Source organism: Podarcis liolepis, assembly GCF_965112155.1.
Source record: "Podarcis liolepis genome assembly, chromosome: 2".
Taxonomy (NCBI): Eukaryota; Metazoa; Chordata; class Lepidosauria; order Squamata; family Lacertidae; genus Podarcis; species Podarcis liolepis.
Genome location: NC_139555.1, coordinates 56,738,739 through 56,760,925, shown reverse-complemented (window position 1 = coordinate 56,760,925; position 22,187 = coordinate 56,738,739). Strand labels below are relative to the sequence as shown.

Genomic DNA, 22,187 nt, shown 5'->3' with positions numbered 1-22,187 from the left:
TGCATGAATTTACTCCACCAAAGATTTTTAAGTGAATGCCATATTTCACAACTACTGTAAACATAAGCTTAATAAGGGGATTTTCTCTCCTTCCTTTCTAGTTTCCCCTTTAAGTGAAGATGACATCATCCTTTTCCTTTTCCTACGAATCAGACTGCAGCTACTGCAACACCCTGGGGAATGTATCTCAGCCCCTACATGCAATCCTGCCAGCCTAACAGCTATGTGCAGGGTGAAAAACTGACCTAATTCTACGCTGGCACCCTTTTAAAAAACGAGGTGTCTTTATGCCACTCTTACATAAATTCCTTAATAAATTATCTGTTGAAGACAAATGTCAAATGATCAAAATTCATTATCTGCAACAGAGGAAAATAACCAAGTAGGATTTTAAAATGAATGCAATCAGAGCTAAGGCTATATTAAATATGTATTTGTCTGTAAATTATTTATTTCATTTTTTAAAAAAGGGCTATAAATGAAATAAAGTAACTTTTTTCTTTTATTAAACACTTTAAAATAATCCATCTACATACTGAAGTAGGAGAGAAAACCCAACAGGGTGATGTGAATATGATGGAAAGAACACTGTATTTTTGTAATCTGAATACTGTTTGGAGTTTTATTTTTGGACATTTTTTCAACAGGACTAGAGGCCTGTTCTTTTTTTTTTTTTAGAATATATACTTTAATCAATAATTATGCAAACCCACCATCAAGTGAATGTATGCCCATCACAGGACTTCTAGCCAAGCAGCTACTTTTCATTCCAGATGTCCAAAAAATGTCAACTCTCCTAATTCATTATTTGTGCCCTGAAGATGAATGTTTGAATTAATTCCCCGGTGCACTACTACATGAAAAAGCAAGTGATAGGGAAAATGCCAGGACAGTAGCTAGCAGGTTACTTCCAACGCAGTGTAAAGTAGTAGTGCGGCTTCAGTAACCCACTGTACTCAGGAGTTGATAACTTGAAAATACCTTGGTAATTGGCAGCAAAAGGCAATGTTAATCAGCAGTATATTATACATGGAGAAAGAGGGAGGGAGAGAATATGAATGAATAGTGATGGGTCCTCCTAACATTTTAGTGTTTCAACAGAAGAGTTTCAAGTTACATACAAAAGTGTTTGAAATGTATTCCAAAACAGAAAGGACCAATGATGGAAATGAATATTGGCAGATGGAAAAGAATCTGAGAGAATCTTCATGCTGCACTGGCAAGCCTTGAGTGACTTCATACTGCTGGCAGATTACACACACACACACACACACACACACACACACACACACACACACACTGCACTTAAATATATTTCATAAATATTTTCAAACAAGGTTAGATCTATACTTTGATTTTTAAATATGATTTTATTCTTCAGTCTTTGCACAGGTGAGACATTAAAAACAGCCCCTATGAACTCCCCTCATTTCCTCTTCCATAGTGACATTATGCTCTGACATTAAACAGCAAGTGTACAATAGTTTTCATTGCAGCTAAAATCCTATCAAAAGGCACAGAAAGATTCAACAGCGGTATGAAAATGTAAGCCATCCTAGGAGGGAGGGGGGAGAGCAGAGGAGAGGGGAGGGGAGGGGAGGGGGAGAGAATGTAAGAGAGAGGCTGTCACTAGAACTAAAATGATGTAAGCTTCTAAAATTAGAATCAGCAATACAGAGGGAACAATAAAAAGGCACCACAGATTCAATTTCCCTATAGGCTTTGTAGCTACTTTTCTCCTCTAAGATAATGTGATATACATGAAAAGGTCATCTCCCATTTAGAGCTTTGACATTTATATTTTTAATAAAACTAATAAGAAATTTATATGAATGGCTTAATTGTTGTTTCATGTCTATTTCAAATGTTAACTGTACCCATGTGTATACATGATCAACATGAAAAGTCCATCCCTGTGTAACTCTGCAAAGACCACACACATATTTGTATTTAGAGTTTCATTGACGATTACAATCAATATGTTAATTAATGTTAAAATATTAAATCTCAGTGTGGAAGGACTGCCTCAACAGAATGCAACACAAGCAAGAGAACTATTAGGCATGGTGTGTGAACTGCATAAAGGGAATCAGTTATTATTTGGGGAATTGGTAGAGGGGTGACTGATAGCATAGACCCAAATCACATTTTCTCAATCCAAAGCTCTATCTCCTTCACAAAATCAGAGATGCTGTCTCAAATGTTTGGCTTAGGAAACAAACCACAAGTGAATCTATAGGCAGACATACACATTATTTTGCAATGCACAGGCAATCATTTCAAACTGCCTCCTTGTGATGTTGTTACCACGTTAAAGTGTAGGGTTTCTATTGTACTGCTTTCCATTTCGGCAGCTACCTGTCCATGTGATATGGAAAACTGACATAATCAGCCATATTATGTTATACTGATGATGGGAAGCAGACATATGCAGAAGTTAATTCAAGCAGTCTCTGCATGATAAAGGTTACATATAGATCGGCCAATGCCTTTTGGTGCATCCTTAGGCAGTCACACTGACTAGACTGGCATACACAAACTTCATGTGCCTGCATAAATAGTTATCTTCAAACATGGTTATTACAACTGCTGCTATTAGGAGGAATAAGTTTTCTCAAATCATAGCAAACATAATTCCCCAAGCACTACTGCTAGGGAAACACAATTCATTTTTCTTAAAAGGATTGTACACCTATATTAAGAAATTCTGTAAGGATGCTGGAGCAGCTAGGCTAGTATGACCAAGTGCAATCCATCAAAGCACAGCTACTCTGATGATGCAGGTGTCCGGGCATGCACACAAACAGAGCTCTGCAAAAACATAGGCGTCCACATTTATTGCACCACATTTATTTGCTAATGCTAACTTCTGCATACATACTGGAGCACCACAAAATTAGAGATTGGAGTTAAACTTCCACCAAACACAGGTCCCTATGAAATGCTGGCTTCCCTGAACACCAGGAGTGTGTAAAGCATCAATATGGAAGACCTTAACCTGTTACACACAGGGAGATCACAGGATGTCTGGTCTGAACATGTCCTACTTTTCAGATCTAATTCTATCAGCTTCAGAAAACAATATCAGCTTGAAAACAGATATTTAAACTTCGGACAATCGTATCTTTGTTTAACAAGCCAAAGTATTAATAAGTATGTTTCCTGCATCCTATCCATTCTGAAGGAAATCAGCCCTGAGTGCTCACTGGAAGGACAGATCGTGAAGCTGAGGCTCCAATACTTTGGCCACCTCTTGAGAAGAGAAGACTCCCTGGAAAAGACCCTGATGTTGGGAAAGATGGAGGGCACAAGGAGAAGGGGACAACAGAGGACGAGATGGTTGGACAATGTTCTTGAAGCTACCAGCATGAGTTTGACCAAACTGCGGAAGGCTGTGGAAGACAGGAGTGCCTGGCGTGCTCTGGCCCATGGGGTCACGAAGAGTCGGACACGACTAAACAACTAAACAACAACAACAAATATTTCTTGCATAAGCAGTGCCTTCACTTTTCCCTTCATACAAGCAGTGATTAAACCAGACAGTCTCCAATTAATCATAGTTTTCCATTTCATCAGTACCAGAAAACTATGATTACCAGGTTGCATACAAGTCAGGATCTTAAGCTACAGTTTGAAGATGGTTTAAGATTCTGACTTTTTCCATTGCCAATAGCCATGGATTCCCAGTTTGGATGAAACAGAACACTATAGTTTATTAGATATTTCCTGCTTTAATAACAGCTCACATGTGTGGGCAAAAGGTCCATTTACATCTCTGCTAGTTAAACTGAGATGTGTTTATTCGAGGCAAGCTATTCTGTTTCATCTGTGTGATATAGATATAGATATAGATATAGATATAGATATAGATATAGATATAGATATAGATATAGATAGATATAGATATAGATATAGATATAGATATAGATATAGATATAGATATAGATATAGATATATTTAAATTACAGTTTTTATATTCTATATAGGGAACAAAAAGCTTTCCTGGCCTGTCTTGTAAAAGTGGATCTATCTTATGGAGACGGAAAGACTTTCATGACACAAATCGAGTAGAGGAAGCTTTTCCTAACATGAAGAATCTGTGTTGAATTTCATGCCTGTGATAAACCTCTTTAAAAGGTTCAGAAATAAATTACACCAAAAGCGCCTTGATAAAATTATTCAGTAAATCATTTTAGAGATGGCTCAAGTAAGTGAACCAATCAGCATACCATTTCAAACACCTACGGCAAGAGCATTTCAGTTGGTGGAACTTCACAGCAGTCATGTTTATAAGCCAAGATGAATGGAGATGTTGGGTGTGCACAAAACCCTCTCATGCTTTCCTTTGTGCAAGCAAACAAGGAAGTCTTCTATTAACATTACTTTCCCAGTTTGTCCCAACCAGGAAAGCAGTTAATATTCATGCATGTTCTGAAGCTGCTAAGCCATTGTTTGAAGCTGACTTATATACTGTATTCTGGTTTTTCCAAAGCTGCTAACCAGAATTTCCCAGTTCAGAAGAAGACAGTGTATTGGAAGACACACTAGCTTGTTTGCTTCTACCAGGAAAGGAGCAGCAAAGGGGCTGCACACATGGCCAAAACACTTGTTCCTATCTCAACTTATTAAACCAAGATATGATTGTAAGTTGATACAAGTACTGTTGATTTAAAAACATTGCCCAGTGGGAACACTTGACAGAAGACAATCGGAGAAAAATAGACCAAGAGACAACTAGAACCTGGCTTCCTGGACCTTATGTAATAACCAAGGAATTACTTTTTCAGTTGTTCAGCCCTGCTCTTGGCCCCTGAACACTGATGCTAAGAGCAGATTCTTACATTGAGGCTCTTAATCAGGGGTCTCATACAATCAAAGCCATGATGCTGACATCCATCAGCCAGTACCTGCATCTTTACCTGTCCAGCCACAATTTCCATTGACTCCATTCTTATAGGCTCATCTCAACACTTATAAGAGCTACAAACCTACTAGTTTCCAGGAGCAGCTAGATGCACAAAATGGTCATACAATAAATGAGCATTTCTTCCTACTAATTGCACTTGCCTTCTGAAATTTTAAGTGCTAAAAATGCAGCCAAAAGGGAAATTTGCATACACCATATACAGATGGCAATATATTCCACTCGTGCTCATGGAACCTTGGATCCAACTGGATTTGAATAAGGGTTACAAAGCAACTGAACGCCACAGTGTTCCCAAAGTCAAGCGTTAACAATATAAACTTATAATACAAATATTTTCAAAATAGGTAGCGAAATGGCTATAAGCATTAGGATGCTTGTGAAGACAATCACCAAAGAAGATATTTTTAAAAGCAAATATATTGCTAACTCTTTCTGTGCTGAGAATGGATGAACATTAAACCAAGAATTCTGGCTGCATTCCAATTGTGATACATACTTTGGCCGGAATCAAATAAATCTTTTGTTCCAATTAGTTATAGAAGCAGTACTCTGCACTCAATATGCAGTCCTGGCATGCTTGCTCTTAAGAAGTTGAATGATTTGCAACTATTGATCACATTTCAGGAGCAGACAATCATGGACTGGTCCTTCCATCTTCCTTTCTCCACAAGTAATGTAAGCAGTGTGTAGAGACTAAACAACAAAAGAGATGGCAAAAACTAGACACAGCCACTTGATAGAATGGACGGGCTTCAGCAGTATCTGTTTAATACTTTTTTAAATGACGGGCCATAATTTCCCTATTCTAACATTCTCTTACAATGTCTCCAATAACCAAGCCACATACTTTTTCTAAATTAAAAATTAAGAAGCATTTCACTCTAACACTTATGCCCAGATGCAGCAGATGACCTTCTCTGAGGCCACAGAATTCTGACACTTCTCTGTCATGGGAGATCAGTCACTCCTAAATGAAAAGACACAGGAGAATCGGATGCCCTTGTAGGAGGCTGACTGGAAGGAAGCACATCCAGAGTCTCACAGGACATTTTAATTATTTAATATATTTATTACAGCATCACTAGTAATGCTCTACGAAGCCCAACTAGCATTGACAACACAGAGATAGTCTCTTCAGGAACCCATATATTCATGAGAATGGGCCATTTTCTACATTCCTACATTTTCTAAATTACCATTAAAAGTTCAACTGCACTGGCTAGAACAGTACAAAGTGTAATATACTGACATTCTTCCTGGGAGCAACTTGCTATATTTTTCAAATTTTTAGATAAGCCAATAAATATATGCATAATACCCCAAAGTTCAGTGTTTTGTTCACTATATACAACAGAACAATTATTTAAAATTTCAGCCACTGCATAACTCCCTTAGTACTGTTGTCATTACACTACCTGGGCTAAGCCATGGTTTGACTTAGTGTTAGTCAGAGCTCAGATCATGGTTTGTCTCATTCCATGAGCTGAAACCAAGAGCTGGGGAAGACAAATCACAAGGCTGTGTTCAGAGACAACACTGAGCTAAACAATAAGGAGCACAGCAGCAGCAACACAACAATCTTCTCTCCAGAAACCCACACGTGTTTGATCATGCTAAACTATAGTCTAGCTTAGCATTTCATGCCAAGTGGCCCACTAAATTAAGAATATACATTGAGTAACATTAGCCACATTTTAAAATTGAAAATATCATGTTAGTTTCTAAGAGGAAAAGGTGTGCACTACGATACTTTAGAGACAGAAATGAAAGGCTTAGGTCATAATAAATCAAAGCTGCATCAAAATAATTTTATATTCCTTTAGATATAAAACTAGAACAAGAAATCAGAAGAGACAATTCCTTGTCACCTCACCAGGGAGTTTAGTTTGCCTGGTTCTTCATGCTGTTCTTTTGGATGCCATCTTATGCCTGTTATGCTCCCTTTGAGGTACTAACCAGGCATTCAGCCAGAGAAGCAGCTTCCTGTAACAGTTGACAACATCGCTTAACAGCACTCTATGACAGATATGACTATCAGTCTTCCACACATCTTGCTAAATGAGCCTGACTAAAGTTCAAGGAATTCCTCCACACACAAAAAACCCCATCACAGAATTTTGCAGCATTCCTGTACAATATATTGCAATTCTCTGTATAAGCTCCAGACAAACATCTTTTTCCTGCAAGTACCAAGGTAGCAAATGAAGCAGTAAATTACATGTTCATAGATGGCATACAGAAGTAGCTTACTACTGTATCTAGACTGTTCAGGAAATTAATTCACCGCAGTCACAGCTTCTTTCTGCTAACAAGGTTAACAATCATCTGACTGAAGCATTAATACAAACCACAAAATAAGAGACCAAACAACTGTCAGACATATTTGCTTAGCTCCCCTACCAAAAAACAAAACAAGAACAGAAGATTGACTGCTGAACTAACCAGTATCCACTGAAGTCCTTTCTGATTACATGTTTGAGCCCAGGTACATTCATGAGCAAAGAACATCAGATAACAAAGAGTAAGATGGATGAAAGGGACTTTGGAGAGCTAGCAAACGTTATTTTTTTAAAAAGGAGACGAAGAGCTATTTTGCTTTACCCAAGTCTTCATCTCACACAGATGAGAAGTGAGATACCAGCTCTTTTCAAGCGGTTAAACTGAGAGCAAGACATTCTAGGCAGATTGAAACAAACTGCCCGAAACTTCAGGGATGGGAAAATCAGAGAGCAGTTACTGAATTACTACAGTATTTCATGATATCATAACAAACTACTTGAAGGTATGGTTCACAGTAGGAGTGGGGAAAACCCCTTTTTTTTTTATTGGGTTTGCATTCCCTCATGGGGAACCTTTCAACTAGTGGGTGCAACCAGAGGCAAAATATGTTTTGCATTGTAGGCTGCCTTTCAGCAAGAGAAACCATCTAGGCAAGCAAGAGGCTTTTTCACAGTACCATTCCAGCCAAGTCAAACCATTTGATGAGTGGGGTCAATGGGAAATGTAAGACTAAAAATTGCAGTGACTGGTGCTTGAGAGCCAGCCATTAGACCCCTGAGTCTGAGATTCCCTATCCTATTCTTGGGTATCTTTTGTTAGGGTTGGGTGAAGCTCACAATAATATATCAATTTAATAGGAGATGAATGCATTAAAAAGATGAAAGTAAACTTACGAGAAATTAAAATTCTGGTATATAAAAGCTACTGGTCTAAACAGTACTTGAGCATAAAGGACATCTTGCTGGTTTCCCAGCAGGACAATTTGCAATGTATTTAATATGGGAACTGAAACCAGATAAGTCCTTGTTGTGGAATGATTAGCATTTTCCAATGGCAAGTCCTTGCTAAATCAATTTTAAATTAATAAAAGAAAAATTCACATCCTGGTTAAATGCATCCCACACAAAACTAGAGTTAGTTCCTTAGTAACAGGAAAAGAATCATCTGCTGGTTGTTTGGTCTCTCAGATGTCTGCAACAGTGGGGAGCTATTTACCGGGAAGGGGGAATCCTTCCCCATCACCACTGGGCTAAATAACTGCCCAACATAAAATGGTATAGTCTCAGGTAGAATATACAGAAGAGCCTCAACTTGACCAAAACTGTAAGATTCCCTCAATTACTGCAAAAAGGGAAATCTCATCTTTCTGCCTTGAGTACATTAATCCAAAGTTCAAATTCCCATAGGCTTATGCTTCACTGACTTCTTATGCTGACATTTTTTTAAACAAACAGGTAAATTACCCTGTGCCCCTTGATAGAAAGATACAATACAAGACTGACTGATAAATAAAAGAGGGAAAAGATCTGAAACAGCTATTACTTTACATACTGGGAAAATGAATACACAGCCTGTAAACATTAAATACGTCCCAAGTGCAAGAACATGTCAATCTGATTGAAGGATGTGTTTAAGGATATTCATACATTCACTATCAAAAATAATGGAAGTATCGCAGACAATTCCTAATTAGTATCACAATTATCATCTTTTCCTGCTTTTACAGTAACTCTTGTACAAGAGCATACGGCCAATATTCTGAAGTTAATTACTATATATTTTATATTAAAGGCAAATATGAAAACATTTTTTTCCTTTTTCAGTGAAAATATACCTGAAATATGCACTTCAATTCATTTAAAATTACCACAGTACTGTATTCACTACACCAATCTTTTTCAAGGATTATACATTTTAAACAAAAAAGTCTTTCCCTAGAACTCTCAAAACAAGCAACAAATTCTCCCTACCAGTCACAATTTATTATGTTATCATCTGAGTTACTTACTTTAATAATTACAATTACTTATTGTAATAATTTTTACCACCGATATCAAATAATTTTATGTCAGCATGCAAGTATGGAGTAAATCTCTATATGTCTACTCAAAAGAGTTCCATGGAACTTACTCCCAGAAAGAATAGGATTGCACTCAAAGAACATTTTTGATCCTACCGTTATCACAACTGTAATAAAGATAAAACTCTGCCTAAAGGTGGGATCAATTATTGTGGGTGCGCATGCTTTTTTCCCATGGTTGTCCAAGCAGAACACAGCACATGAATATAAGAAGAGCCTGCTGGATCAGGCAAATGGACCATCTAAATCCAGCATCCTGTTCTCACAGTGGCCAACCAATGCCTGTGGTAAGCTTGCAAGCAGGTCCCTTGGTCAGGAGAACTCTCCCCTCCTGCGGTTTCAAGCAAATGGTATCAACCAATATTGTTCTCTCCCTTCTCTGTCCCGTACTCAGCCCCAAAACACTGTCCAGAGTTTAGGATTGCTCTGTAACAGTGAGGCTACAGTGTGAAGCAAGGAATCCCCAAGGGAGGCATCCACTCGCACAAGACAGCTCTTCCTGATTTGGGCTGATTCTACCCTATAGGCACACCAAGCAGCAGCCTGAGGCTTGTTTCCTACAGATCCCCTTCATTTACAGCCTGAATGAAATAGGGAAGAGGATGCAAATATGTCCATGTCTTCTTTTAAAAAATAAATAAATCCAAAATTGAAGCTTAAACATTCTGAACAGTTGTCTGTGATCAATCTTTTGGTATTCAGAGTTAGGCTGACAAAAAGTGGATGAGAACCTACTCAAATTATACTTTAAATCAAAGTTTATATATGTGTGTGCTTTGGTTAGCAGCCCTAAACCTTTTGTAATGGAGATTGCTAAACACCTAGAAAAAACTGAGATGATGCATAATAGAGTCCAACAAATAATTAATCATACTAAATATCTGGAGTTTTGGTAGCAGCTGGGCTACCAGAAAATGCATCTGAACACAACTCCAGTTGATCAGTCTCAGTCTAAACTTACTAAATGTGACCACAGAGTGATTTGGTCTGGAGTAGTCTTCACCAACGGATAGTACATTAGCATGATTCTTTAAAGGCTACAGCTGCATCACAGTCAACTCCTAAATAGCCATCTACAACTCTAAGTCCAACAAAATCACCTTTGTAAATTTTATCGACTTCTTCATCTCTGACTTCATCAATATTTCCCACAGAAAGAGCAAGCCCCAGACAAACAGGTTGGAACATGGAAATAAGTACACTCACCGAAAGATAGCTGCTAACATCCACGTTATCTGTGATGGTCTGACGTTCTCCCCTCTGGTTAATCTTCCTAAACCTCCGTCGAGATTGTCGGAGGGGCACTTCCCTTTGCAGGATGTTGTCTTCATTCTCTTTCAAGTTATCCACCTGGAACACATGTTCAGGATCCTGATTAAACATCCAATTCTTCCATATCATTGAAAGTCTGTGTAATCTTAAAAAACTCATGAGAAAAAGCTCAACGTGAGCTAGTAACGTCTGGGGAAGTTTATCTGAAGGCAGCCTATTGCAAGATCCTGAAACTAGAGCTACACGTCTTCAGCAGAGTTATTACAATGAGCTGGAAGGCCACAATTTCCTTCCCGGAAAGAGCTCCCCCCCCCCTAAACTAAGCAAGACTACCTTACCAGCAATAAAAAAACTATTCATTGAACTCAGACTGTTTAAAATTAAAACAGTTGCATAGTCACAGGGTAAAAGTTGTCAGTTTGATAGTTACATATTAAACTACAACCTCAACATACACAATTTGCTCTCTTCCACTCACCAATGTTCCAATACCTCAAAATCATGCAGCAAAACACTTTTTTTAAAAAAAGTCCTGGTGCTCCATAGATCAGATTGTTAAAACCTTAGCTGCAGCTATAATGTGACAAGGCTAACTTTTTGAAACAACATTTTGAACCATATTACAGTAGTTCAGGCTGAAAGCTTACTGCCCTTCATGATCATTTAGTCTATAAAAAGCAAGTCCTATCTTCACATTTCCTTTTGAAATCTCAGCAGGAAACAACACAGACAGACACATATATACAAGAAACAAGTGGCAACAGTGTCTATTCAGTATTTCAACTGTATATTACATGTAAGTGTGTACCAAGGGAAGGAATTAGTTTATCACTGCAACTGGCTGGCATGTAAAAAGAACTGAGAAATTAGCGAGGAACATTTGCACTTAAAACACTTATAGAAGGTTCATTTTCAAACTGGAAAAGGTCTTACGATCCTCGTCTACCAATGCAAGTGATCCACTGCACTGAAAAACACACAACTCATACAGGTATCAATATTTGAAAGAATTAGATCATTCAGCAAGGGTAGAAGCCTATCAAGCTTGTGCACAATAAATTTCAATGGATTTCAAAGGAGATTAAAGCAGCTACTTAAATTTCTCTCACTGAAATCAATGGACCTTAAAGTATGGGTAGGCTGTACCAAAAAATATTTATAATAGTTATTTGAGGAACAATATATCTGAAGAAATGTAGCCGCCCAGAGTGGCTAGGGAAACCCAGCCAGATGGGTGGGGTATAAATAATAAAATTATTGTTGTTTTAGATGTGTTTATGTAGTTATAAGAATATTTCTACATGGAATGTAGAAAATGATTACAAAAATTATATTCATTCCTAGTCACTGGCATGATTCTTATTTGTTTTCTTCTGATTCTTATCTTTTTCAGCTGTTTGTGCACCGAGCAAGCAAAGGCACTTGACTGTCTTCATATTACGTTTCCCAGTACATTTCCGAGCACAATTCAAAGTGTTGGTGCTGACCTTTAAAGCCCTCAACGGCCTCGGTCCAGTATACCTGAAGGAGCGTCTCCACCACCATTGTTCTACCCGGACACTGAGGTCCAGCACCGAGGGTCTTCTGGCGGTTCCCTCACTGCGAGAAGCCAAGTTACAGGGAACCAGGCAGAGGGCCTTCTCGGTAGTGGCACCCTCCCTGTGGAACACCCTCCCACCAGATGTCAAAGAGAACAACGACTACCAGACTTTTAGAAGACATCTGAAGGCAGCCCTGTTTAGGGAAGCTTTTAATGTTTGATGTATCACAGTATTTTAATATTCTTTTGGAAGCCACCCAGAGTGGCTGGGGAAACCCAGCCAGATGGGCGGGGTATAAATAATAAATTATTATTATTATTGTTATTATTATTATTATTATTATTATTATTATTATTATTATTATTGTTATTATATTTACAAATACTTTAGCTGTGATTTTGCACAGTACGATGATGTCATTATCTCATGCCAGAAGCTGTTCTGGTAGTGACGACTGAGTACAAAGTTTTTTAAAAAGTATGTAAGAGATTACAAAGTACAGGTTACTACACTTCACGGATCATACACATTACAACACACACACACTTTTTCAAGTCTATTATTCTTCAAGCCTGCTGGTATGTTCCTTTTTTGTGCTTATGATGCGTTATAAGGCACAAAGACTGGCACTTGTGAAATGAGTTCATTGTTTGTATATAGTAGAGGTGCCACAGAGGCCTTCCATGGCACCTGCAGGTTCTTAATCCCCTGCTGAAAATAGGCTTGAGAGAAGAATTCTATTGTAGCTAAAATAGGCTGTGGTGTATGGTGGGTTATTTGGGGGCGGGGGTACCCAAGACAGCATCTCTTATTTGCATTTGTCCCTGACAGCCAAAAAGCTTGGCAATCACCAATATATATCAAAACATTTTCTCCAAGCTCACTCTGTAGTTCACCAAATCTAGAATCCCCAAAACAACTTCTAGTACTTTACTATCTGAATAGGAAATGCCATTGCCATGTAGCCCAAACCCTTTGAAAGACTAAAAATATCTTAAGCTCATAGGTTTTTCAGTAAGAACTGTGGACTCTCAGTACCTTCACAATCAAGCACTATTATTCTGTTCACAAGTGGAAATATATCATAGTTTTTTAGGAAATTATGGACCTATGCAAAGCAGTTTTCCAGTTGAAACAAGGTTTTTTTTATACACAACACAGGCTGAATACTATGAAAGCAAAAGGTTAAGTGTGTTTGTTACCCAAAAGGCAAATACAATGAACTGCTAGCAGGAACTATAGTAACTACGCCCACCTGCTTCCTTCAGATATTGCCAGCACTATGCAGTTGAAAAATACAGTCAAAGGAACTGAGAAATCTCTATAACAAACAGCTTTTGTTGACAATTTCTCTTGCTTTCTATACTACAATGCTTCTTAGGCAGAGTAACTTCCAAATTTAACAAAAACTAACCAATAAAACATTCCATACAAGAAAGCTGAAATCATACAGCAGAATAAAGCAACAGTATAACATTTCTAAAAACAAAGACAGCAAAGGACATAGCAGTAGCCGCAACAATTCTAAAAATGGGCCATTAGCAATGGCAACCAAAATCAAGGGTAAATGTATTCAATTGCACTAGTTGCCTCAATAGGCATCCAGGTGGCAAAATGTGCTATGCAAAGTTGTAAGCCTAGATGGCAAAGCTCCATTGTTTAAGCCAAGGGTGGGCAACCTGTGGTGCTAGGTCTAATTTCATGCAGGTGACAAGCAAGTAAAAAAAAGGAGGGGAGAGGTGGCAGGGAGAAAAGAAAACAATTTTGCTTGGGCCCTGCCCACCGATGGCATGGAACCCTGCCACCCAGCCTAAATGCAGTCCTTGAGAGAAAAAAGTTCCCCTCTCCAACCCCACCCTGCTTGAATCAAAGTCTGAAAGAGCCATGCATTCAGTCTGATAGTGAGCCCAATGTGTCACCCAGTATTACTTCCCATTCCTCTTACTTTTAAGGTCAGAATGCATACAGAGAGCAAAAGAAATATTTTATTTGTTTAGTGCATTTGTACCCCATACTTCAGCCAAAAAAGGCTCTCAGAGTGGCTTGCAATACAATCAATTAAACCAAGACATTAATACTGTTCCCTCAGCACAACAGTTATGGCAACCTTCTGTGCTACTTTCCCTGCCTTCTGAGGGCTGGGGGGTCAGGGGGATAGCAGTCTGCATTTTGCATCCTTCAGTGCTGCAAACAGAGCAACTACAAGTTGCTCCCCAAAAGAAACAAAGAAGTGTTTGCGTATGACGGTAGCAGAAGCCATCTGTGAGGAGTAATCAGAACGCCAGGTTGCCAAAGGAAAGCCACCATGACTTTTAATATGTTGGTATTAAAAAGTGATAGAAATAAAAACCCAATCTAAGAAATGCATCCTATCTTCCCACTGTGCGCAATTACTTTCAGAACAAAAAGGAGCACATTTCCAAGAGACAACATCAAAATTTATGGGCTCATTCCTCTCCGTTACAGATGCAGACAAGAAATATATCCAAGAATCAAAAGGCTGGATCAAAGAGTAATACCAAAAAAACCCCACAAATGACCAAAAAAATATGGTGACTGCTGTAACAGATTTGAGTTCAAGGAAGAAATGGCTTAAAGTGACCCATACAAAGGCAATATTCCATGTAAATGTCGCTAACAATACAGCCACAGAAAAAATAAGGCGGTTGATATTTTCAGTAACATCTTACATGATCCAGCTTTAACCTAAACTTTCTGGCAAAACACAAAAGGAGGCAAAAAAAAGAAAATAATAGGTCATAGGTATATCTCAAAGCATCAGCACTGGGCAGTAAGCATTAAAACAACTTCAAAAGCTCAGGTTCCATAAGCCATATCTTAGGTTTTTAAAAATGAAAGGCTTTTTTTTAAGCAAAGCTCTTTATAAAATAGAGATTAAGATCCAGAGAAATGAGGGTATTTTATTTCTGAACTGCTCTTACAGTTTAGCAGCTTAATCCATTTTTCTATACAGTACTGCAGATGGGAAGTTCCTGCCCACACTCAGTGAATGTGCTGTAGAATTCCATTTCAGTATCTTTTTAAATATTTCAAAGTGGTCAAGATGTCTTGCTTCAATTCCCAAGTTAAGTGTACACATGCATACATGCGCACACACATCTCTCAGACTACACAAAGATATATGACATTTTACAAGTTCCAAAGCAAATAGAAGTTATGAAGCGCTAGGTGTGTCAGCCTCCACCAGCCTGGTACCCTTGACCTTGAGGTCATCTCTGACCATTAACCATGCTGACTCTGGCTGGAGGGCATCAGTTTGGGGGCGGCTAACATACATGTACTAATGAATAACAAAAACAGAATAAAATTAAATAACATCAGAAGTTAGCTAAAGCAGAGGAACATTAGTTATCCGTTTAGACTCACAGGGGTCAGCAAACGTTTTCAGCCGGGGGCCAGTCCACTGTCCTTCAGACCTTGTGGGGGCCCGGACTATATTGGGGGGGATTGAACAAATTTCTATGGCCCCACAAATAACCCAGAGATGCATTTTAAATAAAAGGACACATTCTAATGAAGAAAACATGCTGATTCCCGAACCGTCCACGGGCCGGATTTAGAAGGTGATTGGGCCTAATCTGCCCCCTGGGCCTTAGTTTGCCTACCCATGGTTTAGAGAAAAGAGAAAAGATATCAGAATACCTGTAGAACATAACAGGATTGTGGGCCAGTAGTGCCATATTGCAGCAAACACACAAACAGTTTAGCTGAGACATATTGAGCATGGTATCCATAATGATAGGGAAGCATTCATTAAGAAGATAACAGTCACTCAGATCATACGTCACAGTAAGCCATAAATCTTGGGTTACCATGAATTAGCAGTGTGCTAAGTGCACACTATTAAATTACCCCCATTTCACTTTCTCCTTCTTGGTGCTGGCAGCAACAAACTAGCACTCCTAGTTTGTTTCTGCCAAACAAGCTGCCCCCAGTAAGCCAAGAACAAACCTTGGTTTATTACCATAGTCAGGAGAGGAACACCCCACAGAGTAAGTCAAGACTCATGGGTTTGTTGCTCCTGTTTCCGGGTTTGTTGCTCCTGTTTCTGGAAAATGCAGAGCAAGACAGGAGTGCTTCAGCAATATGCACTAGCACACCACTCATTGATGGTAGCCATGGTAAGATTTGTGATAGAATTCTCTAGAACTGCAGCCAAAGTGAACATGACTATTTCAAGGGGGACTATGCACACTGGTTTTTAAAAGTCTATCCTTACCACAATCATTTCAGAAGGCTCCAATACAATACACTCGCAACCTCGTTTTCCTCCAGACTGCTTGCCAAAGCTGAGAAGAAAAAAGAAGGAAAGTATTATTACACATTAATAGTAAACCACAAAATCAAACAGAGTAGGGATGAATTATAGGAATACTAGTAACAGCACACTGTGAAACAGTACCTTTGATTGTATTTCACATGCCTATTAAAGGGGCAATATGTGTTTTTGATGCACCATCACATTATGCAGCTTGTTCAACCATCAGAGATTGTTGTGGCATAGAACTGAGCCACTCCCAAGTGAAAGATGTGAGAAGAGTATTGATGATCCTGTGGGGCATAAGTCCATTAGTTCTTCAGTGATGGAAAGACACTCTTATATGGCAGCAATCCTTGGTATGTGGGTTGTAATTATGTTGAGAGTGAGTGGTTTGCCCATGAGTGGCTGCTTGCTAGAGGTACCATATGAAGGAGTGAATGATCATAGTGGTTATGGGAACAGATAGTGAGAGTGTGGTTGGATGAGTGGCTACATGAACAGTGTGTTTTATGTTGGTTAGGGAGTCTACATTTTTCTGCCTTGTAATGCTTTGCGACTTTCCTGATATGGTTATTATGGATACTGTTCATGTATTTTTAATGTAAATAATTTTACATTGTTTTTATTGCTCTTATTGTGGGTATGTATTATGCAAGTGTAGCTACTGTAACCCACTTCAAGAGCTAAAGCTATCAAGTGGTCCATACAATGGTACCTCAGGTTACATATACTTCAGGTTACATACGCTTCAGGTTACAGACTCCGCTAACCCAGAAATAGTACCTCGGGTTAAGAACTTTGCTTCAGGATGAGAACAGAAATCATACTCCGGCAGCGCAGCAGCAGAGGGGGCCCCATTAGCTAAAGTGGTGCTTTGGGTTAAGAACAGTCTCAGGTTAAGAACGGACCTCCGGAACAAATTAAGTACTTAACCCGAGGTACCACTGTACATGGAAACACAGTAGGATCGCAGCTGCTGCGCATTTAACTTGTAGGGTCACAACTTTCTGCGCTTGGTGGCAAACCAGCTGATATCACACAAATGCAAGGCAGAGAGCTAAACAGTTCTTTGCACACCAGGTTTTCCTGCAACGGAAAACACTTTTTAGCTCTCTGCCTTGCTTACTGTTCTGGGAAACTCTTGTGCCAAAAAGTAAGATTGTTCGCACAGTAGCTGTTCCTTGGAGTGGTTTTTGACACAATTTTGGCTTTATGCAGTAACCGCTCCCCATCATCACCACCAATAGAACCTAACACCCACACAAGACACGACACGACTGTGACAACAACAACAACAACAACAACAACAACAACAACAACAACAAGCTGTTTATGGAGTACAGCTTCAGTGCATGCAAGGAGCCAAAGAACTGGAATAACTGCCTATATGGTATGATAAGCACTGTGGTCAGTACTAAACACAGCAGAACATCTTAGAGAAAGGGGAAATTCTCTAGTTGGACAGAAAAAACAGAAGTGTCCTTAGGAAATTTTGTAAATTATCCCCCAGCTGAGGGAGGTGTGAAAGACTTAAAGCTACATTTGAATGTGTGAAGGTTTCCTGGCATATTATGTTTCTCTTTATGATCCCTGCTGATACAGTGTTTATTTTCTTCTCATAAAACACAAGTAATTATTTGCATGGATTTGTCAAACTGGCTTTCATCTACAGTAATCAAAATACCACAATCAACAGCTTGCTCTGTGTGATCGCTTGAATCACATGGAACTAGATTTGGTCTCCTTGTTGATGATGAATTTGAGAGCAAAAATTTAACCACATCTCCAAAAATGTGTGAAATACAGCACAAGGAAACCAGGTAAGCGTCAAAGACCTAAGTTAAACAGCGAAGATTTAAATATTTTGTTTGCTGTAATTCCCTTCCTTTTCTTGAAATTTTCATTATTTATTTAATTGAAAATACCCAATTAATCATTTGACGTTTCAATATCAGGGTAGTGAGAATGCATAATTGTTTGATTATTATGCGTATTACAGAACTTTGTGAGTTATTAAGAAAATCTTATTAGTTCCTAAATATTTCAAGTTCAACTAAGATCTCTTATTCAGGCCTTTTTTCTTTAAAATAGTGTTGTGTAGCCAACACACAACATATATACTCAGATAGTATGAAAATGGGTGTGATCAAGTCTTCATGCAGGGGAACAGTTTAAACTCCAGAATAATTTTTTATTTAAAAAAATTGCCAGAAAATACAGATGTGATTCATCAAGAACAGATGTTTCCTGAAGTTATTCTAAGAATGCCTCAGTTCTTTCAAAATGATAAGTTTTAATACTAAGAGTCATAGTGATAAAGAATTATGATCATGATCAGTAGGAGGCAAGAGCATCGTAATTAGAACTGTCAAATCTCTTTTTAATAATCTATCACAGAACCCTCAAATGTGTTAACTGTACGAAACTTATAAATATGACTAAATGCACCTCTTTGTAACAAAGCACAGGAAGTGAGATTTATATTGAAATAAGCGGGTCAGAGTGGGGATCTCCAAAAGTTGAAATGGTGACAGGACACAGAACTACATTTTATACTAGCAAAACTCAATGCCTTCTGGATTACTCATATGCAGGAGCAGTAGTGTACTTAATCCTTTTTACAAACACAAATTAATCTCTGCAGAAGGATAACTCCACCCTGTTTTTCCAGATTTCTTCTCCTGTTGGCGTCTGGCTAGGAGATAGAAGTAGAAAACCAGCTTGGGTGGCAAGGATGTGCATTACAGAGGCAAGTAGGCAGTACCCAGGTTATACTGTACCATACACTACTCTTGTTGCCAAGGCAAGGGCTACAGAACGGAGCAGGCAGGAATGGAAAAAGTTCAGCATCCCCCACCTGGCAATTCTTGGGATCAAGCTACTCTGAACTCTGAAACTTACTTCTAACGAAACATGTATTACAAACCTTCCATTAACAAGCTTCTACTGAACAATTCAGGTTTGCAAAAATTTTGCAGTATATAAAATGCAATACTTAAAAACCACAGTAAAATATAGCAAAGCAGCAGCCCACATAAGCAGCAACAAGTGGGATAAGTAAAAATGCCCCATCTCACCAAAAACTAGTGCAAAGAGTCTTGACTTGCTGTTAAAACCTATATAATATTGTGGGGGGGGGGTGTGCCATAGCTCAGGGGCTACCACTGAAAAGGCAGCCTTGTTAAAGTTTTGTCTCATACTGGACTAAACAAGAAATATGTTTCAAATTGGATGATGTACAGATTTAATGAATCAAATAATAGGATATATATTCTAGAAGCATATTTTCTGAAATTATCAGAAATAGTAATATATATGACATTAACGGTTATTAAAACATTTTATCATCTACTTGTGAGGGGTTTGCATTAAAAGTGTTGCAACGAGGGCTGGTACATATACAGCGGTACCTCGCTAGACGAATGCCTCGCAAGACAAAAAACGCTCAAAACGAAAGAGTTTTCCGTTTTTTGAGTCGTTCCACAAGACGAATTTCCCTATGGGCTTGCTTCGCAAGACGAAACGTCTTGCGAGTTCTTGTGAGTTTGTTTCCTTTTTCTTAAAGCCACTAAGCCGCTAATAGCCACTAAGCCGCTAATAGCCGTGCTTCGCAAGACGAAAAAACCGCAAGACGAAGAGACTCACGGAACGGATTAATTTCATCTTGCGAGGCACCACTGTAGAATGTTCAATGATAGTCATACTCTGAGTAGACCCAATGACATCAGTGGACAAGTAACTTGAGTCCATTAATTTCATTGGAAATACTCCAACAATCATCTAACTGCAGTATGGATGACAAAAACCTCAACTGAACCCACTGAAGGTCCCTGTCAGTCAGTGTAGACAATACTGACCCAGAGATAGCATCCTCAGCTCTACTGTACAACTTCAACCTTCAAAAAAAATCAGTGCCTTCTTGTTTGAATATTACAGCTCAGTCTGGTGTTTGCAATTAAAAAAATGATCATTGGGAGCAATCTGCTAAGGCATCAAAAAGTTACTATACTAACATGAGCAAAGCTTTCTATTATCATAGAACCTTTTTCAATTAGTACATGCTCTTGCTTCAGTGCATTATTGTGCTCTGTTCCCCTGACGCTTTAACCTTTCTTCTACTTCAAGAGAAATGCTCACGCATATGTATGTGGAAGAAAAAATATTGCATGCATGCTGACACACTAAGCAGGATGTATTTGTTAAGCTTAAACATTTTTTCTTTCCCTGCTGCCCTCCATGCCCTGCCAACTTAAAAGTTCCTTTTCTTGTGCTTGAGGAAATCTGTTTCTTATCCCCAGTCTCTGTGGTGCTACATAGATCTTAAGAAATCTCTCTTTTTTTAGGCCTTTCATTATTAGATTGCAGAAAAGGTTTCATACCTGAGAGTTATTATAATTTTTATGACCTTGAAGAAAAACTGCAGTATCTATCTATAGCGCAAACATTTTACTGTTCCCACAAGAAGCAAAAGACAAAAGCCTCCATATTCCATTATTTACCCCTTCAAAAGGCTTAGGCTTCACATAAGTGACAAATATAGGAGATCTACAAGTAATGCCCATAAGGAAGTTCCATAAAATCAGCACTTAGTAGATCACATCCTACATTTCCATGTAGATTTAGGTTTGGGAAATCAACTAAGAGAGTCAACAGGACCACTGGATGGCAAGGAAGTCAAAGCGAGATTGCAGAAAATGAATTATTTACATCTGTCTTCACTATATAAGGCAGCTTTCTGTGCCTGAACTACCTTTCACAGGAACGTAGTCTTAGGAAGTGTGGTAAATGGTGGCAAAAAATGACAATGTATCTCAATGACAGGGTAAAAGAGGCAAGGGAAGGAACTTAGCTGAAGCACTCCACTCTCAGTGAGCCTCCATGAAGTCAAGCAACTACAAGTTGAGTGTGGAGCATCAAACATGTGGTGAGGCTCTACAGAGACTGAACAGTCTGAAGCAGCCTTTAAAATATTGCTAAACATAACTGCTTTAGTTTCACCAATTCTTAATTTTAGATTCTCTGTTCATTCCTGATATTATATTATTCTGTTTTAATGATGCATTTCATCTTATGGCAGTTTTTGTTGTTTGTATGTTTTTAATTTTGTTTATTTTGACTTAGAGAGCCAATCGATTTTTTGTTGTTCCTATACAGTATAAATAATATTAACAGAGGCACTCCAGTTCTTTTGACAAGATTGGTTTTCAAAAGCATATTTCTTGTCACAACCAGCACAGAAGGATTATATTGGACTCTTAAAATACTACAAGATACCTGAATCCAATGGCATGGCCGGACAATTCAAACCAGTACAGTATATAAAAATTAAAAAAGTTAGTTCTTGGTATGAGCTTTTGTGTGCATGCACACTTCTTCAGATACACAGATATTCAGATATTCAGATATTCTGTGTATCTGAAGAAGTGTGCATGCACACAAAAGCTCATACCAAGAACTAACTTAGTTGGTCTTTAAGGTGCTACTGGAAGGAATTTTTTTATTTTGACTATGGCAGACCAACACGGCTACCTATCTGTAAGTATATAAAAAGAAACTTTTGTCTATAGGACTCATTTTTAAAGGGAAAAACTGGTATGTGCTTCATCACAATCTTTGTGAACTTAGAATGTCTCAAACAGCAGGTTGGGAGTTCTGTGGACTTCTAAGCTACGAGCACAGAGTAATGCTCAGCAATTCTATTAACAACTACAGTTTTATCTTTTGACTTAGCGGTTGCCTGGAACAAAATAATAAAAGCTGTAATTTATTTCAATTAAACAACATTAAATTTGCTTTAAATAACAG

The 22,187-nt window shown here is 38.4% G+C and overlaps 1 protein-coding gene across 9 annotated transcripts in view; it reads right to left on the bottom strand.

Moving 5' to 3' along the window:
• The window catches only part of RAPGEF6 (Rap guanine nucleotide exchange factor 6), a gene marked incomplete at its 3' end in the record, with an annotated part of 139,346 nt that overhangs the window by 87,619 nt on the left and 29,540 nt on the right, over positions 1 to 22,187 (bottom strand). For 8 of the 9 annotated variants that reach the window (XM_083487941.1, XM_083487940.1, XM_083487945.1 and 5 more), the window contains exons 5-6: positions 16,341 to 16,410; positions 10,494 to 10,637 (exon numbers count right to left, since the gene is read on the bottom strand). In XM_083487941.1, coding sequence (XP_083344067.1) covers positions 10,494 to 10,637; positions 16,341 to 16,410 — 214 coding nt within the window. Of the gene's footprint in view, positions 1 to 10,493; positions 10,638 to 16,340; positions 16,411 to 16,523; positions 16,668 to 22,187 lie in introns of those variants that run through there. The other variant, XM_083487948.1, reaches the window with a different exon arrangement.